At 48.3% G+C, this 9,097-nt stretch overlaps 1 protein-coding gene across 1 annotated transcript; it reads left to right on the forward strand.

The window, feature by feature from the left end:
• Positions 1-6,142: 6,142 nt before the first annotated feature.
• On the forward strand, positions 6,143-6,870 carry LOC146220737 (uncharacterized). Its single transcript, XM_084694275.1, has one exon. It carries the CDS (start codon positions 6,220-6,222, stop codon positions 6,868-6,870), a length of 651 nt encoding a protein of 216 aa, XP_084550401.1. The 5' UTR covers positions 6,143-6,219.
• The last annotated feature ends 2,227 nt before the right edge of the window (positions 6,871-9,097 follow it).

Raw genomic sequence — 9,097 nt, forward strand, 5'->3', positions numbered from 1 at the left:
TTTCAGGTTTACAATGTATTCCTTTGATAAATGTCTCTAATTGTCACCACAGTTTTCTAAACCACGATTTGGAGGCTCACATGGCGCTGCTGCAAAGCCCAATGTGAATTTGGTTAGGAAAGCAAAGGTAAATATGATTATATGTAAATATATATTTATAGGTTAATATGAGCAAACCTAAATCGTAAGAGCTTGATTTGATTCCATTGAGCTCTATTTTTTACAAATGCTTCCCCCCCTCCTTCTCCCAGTTCTTTGTCCAGTCCACCCACCATGACAGGAGACACCCAGGCCACTGCCAGCTCACCTATGGCCTCTGTGAGGACCACCCCACCTGGCTATGGTTCCCCTACGGCCTCTGTGAGGACCACCCCACCTGGCTTTGGTTCCCCTACGGCCTCTGTGAGGACCACCCCACCTGGCGTAGGTTCCCCTACGGCCTCTGTGAGGACCACCCCACCTGGCTTTGGTTCCTCTATGGCCTCTGTGAGGACCACCCCACCTGGCGTAGGTTCCCCTACGGCCTCTGTGAGGACCACCCCACCTGGCTTTGGTTCCTCTATGGCCTCTGTGAGGACCACCCCACCTGGCTTTGGTTCCCCTAAGGCCTCTGTGAGGACCACCCCACCTGGCTTTGGTTCCCCTAAGGCCTCTGTGAGGACCACCCCACTTGGCTTAGGTTCCCCTATGGCCTCTGTGAGGACCACCCCACCCCTATGATCTCTATGAGGCCCGGAAAACCATCAAGTCCTGCCATGGCTTTTCTGAGGACCGAATCACCGCTCTCAAAACCCCCATCCACCCCCTACAAAGCCTCCATGAGGACATCTTCCCACTCCAGCCCAGCAATGACCTCTGTGAGGCCCAGCACAGCTTCCAGCCTCAGCACTGTCTCTGAGACCAGCACCAGCCCTGCAATGGCTGCTGTAAGTGTTGTGTTCTTTGAACTGTTTTTTGTTTTATAGGATGAAGATGTTCTCATATGTTTGGGCTATTCTGTTTTTGTGAATACATTTCTTTTGTTTTGTAACAGGATGTGCATGATGAGGATGAGCTTGCTGCTCCTGGCCCTGCTCCTGGCCCTGCTCCTGGTCCCACTCCTGACTTCTGACTTCCTGTCAGAATGAAGGAGACAATCCCGGTTCAGGACCAGCGGTGGATTGCGTCCACCCTGTTTCAGTCAGGCAAGCTGCATTTGAAATTGAAGGTCTTGTATGAGCCACCAGCCTCTGCCCTGATCTACCACCAGGCTCCAACATCGGACCGTTTTTTTGCCCAAAGGCTCTTGGTATGGATGCCCTATCACTTGTGGAAAGTGAGGGTGTTCTGCCAAACCTGTGCAAGCAGCTGACGGGGTATGGTGTGCAGAAGAGGGTGCGGAAGGTCCTGGACGTGGACCGGTACTACCTGAAGGTGACGGAGACACTCAGGTGCACTGTGTGTCGCCTGACCCACCTGGCAACCAGTCAGGCTGTCCTGGACCAGCTGGACCTGCCTCACAGCCAAGAAAGTACACCGGTAAGTCTCAGTGCAAATATGAATACAAATGATGATGTTGTTGAGAGCTCAGAATTTATGCATAATGGTAAGTTCCATATCTGTTTTTTATACTAATTAGCATTGCATTGTTGTTCATGTTTAGGAGAGTTGCTTAGGTCGAACTACCTGCTTAGGCAGACAGGGCAGTCCTTGCAGGACATGGACCCCGACTCTGTGGAGACAGACCAGCTGCTGGAGGACCACGCCATGGAGGAGGAACAGGCGGATGAGGGGTTTGAGGATGACGAACAGGACCTCACCATTGGTAGTGTTTCGGAAGAACTCCCGTCTTCCACCCTGCCTTCCACCACCCTGCCTGTGGTCCCCACCCTGCCACTCACCTCCTCCACCCTGCCTTCCACCACCCTGCCTGTGGTCCTCACCCTGCCACTCACCTCCTCCACCCTGCCTTCCACCACCCTGCCTGTGATCCCCGCCCTGCCACTCACCTCCTCAACCCTGCCTTCCACCACCCTGCCTGTGGTCCCCACCCTACCACTCACCTCCTCCACCCTGCCTTGTACCATCGTGTCTGCAACCCCCTCCATCCTACCTGTCACCACCACCACTCTGTCTGTCACCCCCATGCCTGTAGCTACCACCCTGCCTCCTCCCATAACCCAGCCTTGTGTCCCAGGTGCCTCCTCTCAGGTGCCTGAAGAACAGCTGGTATGTTAACTTTTTACTAGTAATTAACTGTCATTCATAGAAACTAACAAGTTCAGTAGTGTAGTAGTTTTCATACAAACTACTGTAGCACAGGATGCAAGTTAGAACAGTATGTCTCATTTAGTATCTATTAACAGCACGGGCAAGGGCTGGCCTGATAGATTTGCCAAACTGCCTCAGGGCATTGCCTTAAAAGAAGAAGTATGCTCTGATACCCTCATAGGTCAGAAGGACTTGGAGTGGCTGAAGTGCGCAACAAAATGTATTGAGGAATAGGCCTATCTGTGTATCAGGGTTCCAGGCCGATTGCCAATGAAATATTTGTATGACGTGCATGCCCTGTATAAATATCCCTTGTAGCCATGATAAAGTTTAGGTTGGTCTCAGAGCTGAGGCAAGCCTCGTGAACGTATTCTGTTCCGGGCACAATAAAGTAAGACCTTTGTTATAATCGACTACGACTTGCAGAAATCCTTCTTGTCCACATTAACTGACCTTGGACCATAGAGAGAGCAAATTGAGTCCACAACAGTAGATAGGAAAGTGTCTGAATACAAGCGCAATTTATTATTAGGAACAACACACAGTAATTGACAGAAAACAAATAAAACACACAGCAGCAGCAGTCAATATAACATACCTTTGCCATGAGGTGTTCAGCACTAATGTGAAATTATTCAATGTTTCAGGCTGTGGACGAGCATGGCATGCCAGGCATGGATCGGGTGGATAGACTGGCAGAGTGCTTAGTGGAGCTGAGGCATCAGACCAACATGACCCTCGATAACCAGCAGGTCAGCAAGACATTCATTGCACAACAGATATTTGTTTATATATTTATAATATATAAACATATAAAATATATGTTTTCTTTCCTTCTTAGATCAGCAACATTGTGGGGCTGTGGCAAGACCTGCTGGATTATGACAAGCAGAGGGTGGTGTTTGCTGCGCGGCACCTGGACAGGCTCATCAAGGGGCAGTTCCGCCACAAAAAAAGGTGGAGTTCACGCCAGGTGTGGAGAGTGTGGAGAGGTGTGTCCTGGGGTCCACTGGTTCGCCTGCTCAGTGGCCATACTGCTGCAGCTTTGTGGAGGCCATCGTCCGTCTCTCGGACATCCACAAGAGTCCCAGGAAGCAGGGGAAGAGCAGCATGTCCAGGTCGACTCTGATCTTGCAGGACTACCGCAAGGTCCGACAGCTCATCTTGGGCAATGGGGCCATCATGCAGGGCACCACCCTGCAGCTGGTGGGGGTGAACCAGTTGACCCTCTCCCAGTGGTACAACCGCAGGGTGAAGAGGCAGGATCTGGCTGTGCTGCAGCAGGGCATAAACTTGCCAGGTCCTCTGTCTGTGGCTGCCGAGCCTCTCCCGCCTGCCAATGTCCACCTCAACCCCAGGGAGCAGCCCACACCTACCACCTGCCGCAGAGCACAGCAGGGCAGGCAAAGACCAAGAGGCGGGCAACATATGCAGCCACAGCACCACCTCCAGCAGTCTGACCCAGGCTGGCAGCACAGAGGCAGCTCTTCCCTGTGCCTTCAGCCGCCCTTGGAGCCCCCACTCCCATCCCTATCATTCCCCGCCCTACCACCATTGCCCCTCGCCCTGCTGCCGTCCCCACTGTGGTGTCTGTCTCCCGAGCCCCTGGTATGAGGCCACCTTCTGCCCCCTCTCCATTGATGGTCCCCCAAGCCCTGCGTTTAATCCCACCGTCTTCCTGCACCACCCACATTCGCCAGGTTCGTCTTGCTCCTGGTCCAGCTCCCCGTGCCTACCAGAGGAGAGTGGAGGCCCACAAATGCTGGAGGTGTGGGCAGCACAGAACGGCAGAGACTGGCCACAGCCAGTATTAGGGAACAATTTACTGCCCCTCTGCAGAGACTCTGTCCAGAGAGCAGTGGCTAGAGGAGCAAAAAAATAAATGATTATTTGGATATAGTTTTCATTGTTTAGATATAGTCAATTTCCCCAGTGTAGATAGTTTTAATTAGTTGTTGTTGTTCATTTTTCTATTTTTGCACTTGTGGATAAATGTTTCTATTTATCACCTATTTGTTGGTCAGTCCGTCGTTATTTCCCAATCACTACTCTTTCTAACCAAATACGGCAAGTCTAAAGAAGTAAGAGCAGCAAAAAGTGATTAACTTTACGCTTGCGCACATTGTTTTAAAATATTTAATATACAGATCATGCAAGTGTTGATATGTTAAGTGCAGAAACCAAAAATTCAGAGCTTCAGATAAGAACACACAAAGCTCAGAAGCCACACAGTTTGAGAGATAGATGGATGGATAGAGAGATAGATCTAACTAAAACTAACTAAAAACAGTACTCCTGTGCGGAGTGAATAAAAATAAATGCAAATAGTGTACAATAGATAACCATGTAAAATATAAATAATGCACTCCCTAGTGGATACAAATGGTTTTCAAACTACACTAAATTAGCATCATATCTCCATCTATCTTAAATTGTTACATTTTGATAACATACACACTTGGAGACTCAAGTGGTTGTTTATTAGAAATAGTCAAAGGTACCGTAGGTGGGACGCGAACCGCAGACCTTTGGTTCCATTCTACGTCTTCCCCAAACACTGAAATTCATAATTTCAGGTGTTTTTTCGAATTATCTTAAAACGTAACGAGTTAAAAATGTTTAAACTATGAATGGGGACTTTCCACTTTCCCCTTTTCTCTCTTTTTCCTCTTTTTCTCCCTTTTTTCTCCCGTTTTCTTCCCTTTTTCTTCCCTTCTCCTCCTTCTTCCCCCCTCAAACAAGTGATTGTTCCCCAGCTTTTGCGGAATGGGTTGAAACGTTGTCCTGCAAAGTGCAACATCACAGGTTTGAATCCAAGCAGTCTTTGGCCTGACATCATTTTGATTACTTGTTTAGTTAAACAGGCAGACATCCTTCTGAAATACCATGCCCATTTTCATGTAATTTCACCTTGAAATGTCAACCATTTCTTAATGTTTGTCCCAAAGCTGACCAAAAACGAATACTCATATCACGCAGTCAGAGCACAGCTAGATAATCAGGGTCAGCACCCTTGGGTACCCAGCATGCAGTGCGACATGTCAAAAAACACAAAGACTTGTGGAAAATAGTTTGGTAACAAAAGCCGTGCCTGGGATTTCAGTTGTTGTGTTCGTTCAGTTAGATGTTTGTAATGTTATTGTTGGTTAGTTAATATAATCTTGTTGGTCACCCTGATGCATGTTGTGTAGTTTAATGTGACCAGAGAGTTGGCTGCTGTCTTGTCACAGGCTATTCTCGCAAGGAGTTGAATATGAGCTCTGCCCTTGCCCAGTTGCCGACATGACTAATGTTAGTTGTGCATTGACTGAGAGTCTGGAAAGAGATCAACTCAAGAAGAGTTTCAATATCCTATGGAAAGTTAATAATCAGCCCTTACTAATCATACAATCTCAGTGGTTGGTGTGTAGCAGAGAGGCCAGAGACACTGACTTGTAACCTTATGCTCATGAGTTCAAATCCCCATTCAGCCTATTGTTGTTGGTCAGACATTAAGTAATTTTGCTCTCTTGTTGTCCAAGTCTCGATCTTCTACAGTGTACATGTTTTTAATATTTTGCAATTTTGCGGAGGAACACGCATCGCTGCTTGCAGCTATATTCTTATTATTATTTTTCTTCTCCTTGCGCCCCAATATCTCAAAAAGTCCCCGGTCATACATTTTCTAATTTGGCACATTGATACTACATCCGAGTGGGTACCCCCACACCAAATATAGGCCACATCGGACCATAGGGGGTGCAACAGGCCACGCCCATAAGTCCCATATTCTAAGTGATGGCATTTCCACCCCATTGCCTGTTGAACTAGCCAACTCAACGCTCTTGATGGATTATCCTGGTTGGCATAAACTATTCACGTAAGTTAACTATAATGTCTCACAACCACTCACTTTGTCCTACATGTGCCATTTTGTTCGATAAGTTGACTCTGTTAGAGAGTCGCGTTCAGTCGCTTGAGGAAGAACGAATGCTAGTAACTTTAGATGCGACTGGCGCAACATCACAGACAGGGAGTCCTAGCGTGAGGGAGAACTCAAGTTTAGCCCCACCGGTTTCACCTTTGCAGCATGGTGGGAGTGGGACTCCTCAGACGTTAGTGATCGGTGACTCCATCACTTGTAACATTAGATTAGAGCAACCAGCGACAGTTTACTGTGTACCAGGGGCTAGAGCTACCGACATAGAAGCTAATCTTAGGGGGCTGGCTAGCACTAGGGCTAAGGCAAATGCCCAAGCTAAGGCACATGGCGCACGCACTGATGATATGTATGAGAATATTGTCATTCATGTCGGCACCAATGATGTAAGGCTGAGGCAGTCAGAGGTCACAAAGGTTAATATAGCTCGAGCATGTGACCTTGCTCAAAAGATGAGTCGGCATCGAGTAATAGTCTCTGGCCCACTACCTGTTAGGGGGACTGACGAGATCTACAGCAGGCTTGTCTCTCTCAACTGCTGGTTGGCTCGCTTTTGCTCAGAACAGGGTTTAGGATTTGTAGATAATTGGTCTAGTTTCTGGGCCAAACCTGGCTTGTTGAAAAGTGACGGGCTCCATTCTGGCTGGAGAGGTGTTTTTCTTTTGTCTAGGAATATTGAAGCTATTTTAGAGCAGGCCTGACACTCACTAGAACAAGCCGGGCCACAGTCTCTTAGAGTGTCATGTAACTGGGTCTAGTCAATGGCGTAAGGTTATGGGCATGGAGATGAGGCTACCGCAAGGGGGCCGGGGAGCAGGGCGGTAGGATATAACAGGGCAAGACGTTAGATACTACAGACACGCCACGAATAAAGCAGACTCCTCAAGTTGTATTATACGTGTCACGGAACATTCATTTTACGAGCAGAAGCTTGTACATGGTGTCAGAAGTGGGATTCGAGTAATGGCAAAATTCAACCCACCCGAACCGATGGACTTTACACGGCCGGAGCAGTGGCCGGAGTGGAGGCGACGCTTTCAACGGTACCGAACAGCTACTAAGCTAAACACCGAGAGCGGTGTCGTACAGGTAAGCACGCTGCTATATGCGTTGGGCAAGGAGGCCGAACAAGTTTTCAGCACTTTTGTTTTCGTGGGTGAAGAAAAGGATGATGACTACGAGACTGTGTTGGCCAAACTAAATAGTTATTTTGTTCCGAAAGTGAACGTTATACACGAGAGGGCTTGTTTCCACCTTAGGGCACAGAAACAAGGTGAATCAGCGGAGGAATATATCCGCACGCTATACGAGCTAGCCGAGACATGCCAGTTTGGTCCAGCAAAGATTGAAAACATAAGGGACAAGCTGGTTATAGGGATCTTGGACAAAGGGATGTCTGAAAAGCTACAGCTGACGGCAGACCTGACACTGGACAAAGCAGTGGAGATGGTGAGACAGGCCGAGCAGATAAAGAGCCAAGTTAGCCAACAGGCTATAGCTAGCTCAGCTGAAGCTAATTACCTCAGTGAAGTGGCGCGGAATCATGCACGCGCGGGGCCTTCAAAGCCACACGGTGGAAGAGAAGAAAAGGGCGGCAGCTTCCACGGAGGAGGATATCGCGACAGAGGCGGAAAACCACCCAACACAAAATGCTACAGGTGTGGCAAGGACAACAAACATGCTCAGTGTCCAGCTAAAGCTGTACAATGCAGGAATTGTCAGAAAATAGGACATTTTGCGGTTGTGTGTCACTCTGCCAAGGTAAATGAACTGACTATAGCGGAACAGGATGCCGACCAGTCTGACGGACGGTTTTTAGGTGAAGTCAAAATGTACACCTACATCTCAGACAACAACACTACACCTTGGACAGTAAAACTGAAAGTTTGTGGGACACCTCTCTCCTTTAAGATTGATACTGGTGCAGATTCCACTGTGATTTCAAAAGAAACATATCACCAGCTCAGACACCTGCCCCAGCTACAAAAGAACGACAGAGACTTTGACAGTCCTGGAGGTAAACTGAGCTGTTTGGGGGGATTTGTAGCCTTAACGAAATACAAAGGCCAGTTCTACAAATATAAGGTCCATGTGATTGAAACAGCCAATGGCAGCAACCTGTTAGGTCAAAACGTGGCTGTGGCAATGGGACTAGTACAAAGAGTAGAGGAAGTCCAGGTGTGCCAAAGCACATTTGGGCAGGATTTGGGACTCTTGAACATAAAGCCAGTGAGAATTTGTTTAAGAGAGGGCGCAGAACCATATGCAGTTAACACGGCGAGGAGAGTGTCTGCACCCCTGCTTCCTAAAGTCAAAGCCGAACTGGAGAGGATGGAGAAATGTGGCGTCATTGAGGAGATCACAGAGCCAACGGAGTGGTGCGCTCCAATGGTTCCTGTCCCAAAGAAGACTGGGGATGTGAGAATCTGTGTTGACCTCAAAAGGCTCAACAAAGCTGTTAAGAGGGAGAGGTTTGTCCTACCTACAGTGGACGACATACTGCCTCGGTTGGCAGAATCGTGTGTGTTCTCCCTCCTTGACGCTGAAAGCGGGTTTTGGTAGATCCCGCTGGAGCGCGATACAGCCAAATTGACCACATTCATCACACCCATGGGGAGGTACTTCTTTAAGCGACTCCCTTTTGGAATCTCCAGCGCACCGGAGATATTCCAGAGAGAAATGTCAACCTTGCTCAGAGGCCTGGAAGGAGTTGAAATTTACATGGATGACATTCTTGTTCATGGACAGGATGAGAAGGAGCATGAGTAAAGGCTCCAAAATGTACTCCGGACCCTGGACAACGCAGGCTTAAAGCTAAACTACAAAAAGTGTCACATGCGTCAGAGGCAGTTAAACTACCTAGGTCATCTCATCGACAGAGCCGGCATCCGGCCTGACCCCGCAAAAGTCGGTGCCATCACAGAGATA

Source organism: Hypomesus nipponensis, chromosome 27, assembly GCF_054491055.1.
Source record: "Hypomesus nipponensis isolate SF chromosome 27, ASM5449105v1, whole genome shotgun sequence".
Classification (NCBI taxonomy): Eukaryota; Metazoa; Chordata; class Actinopteri; order Osmeriformes; family Osmeridae; genus Hypomesus; species Hypomesus nipponensis.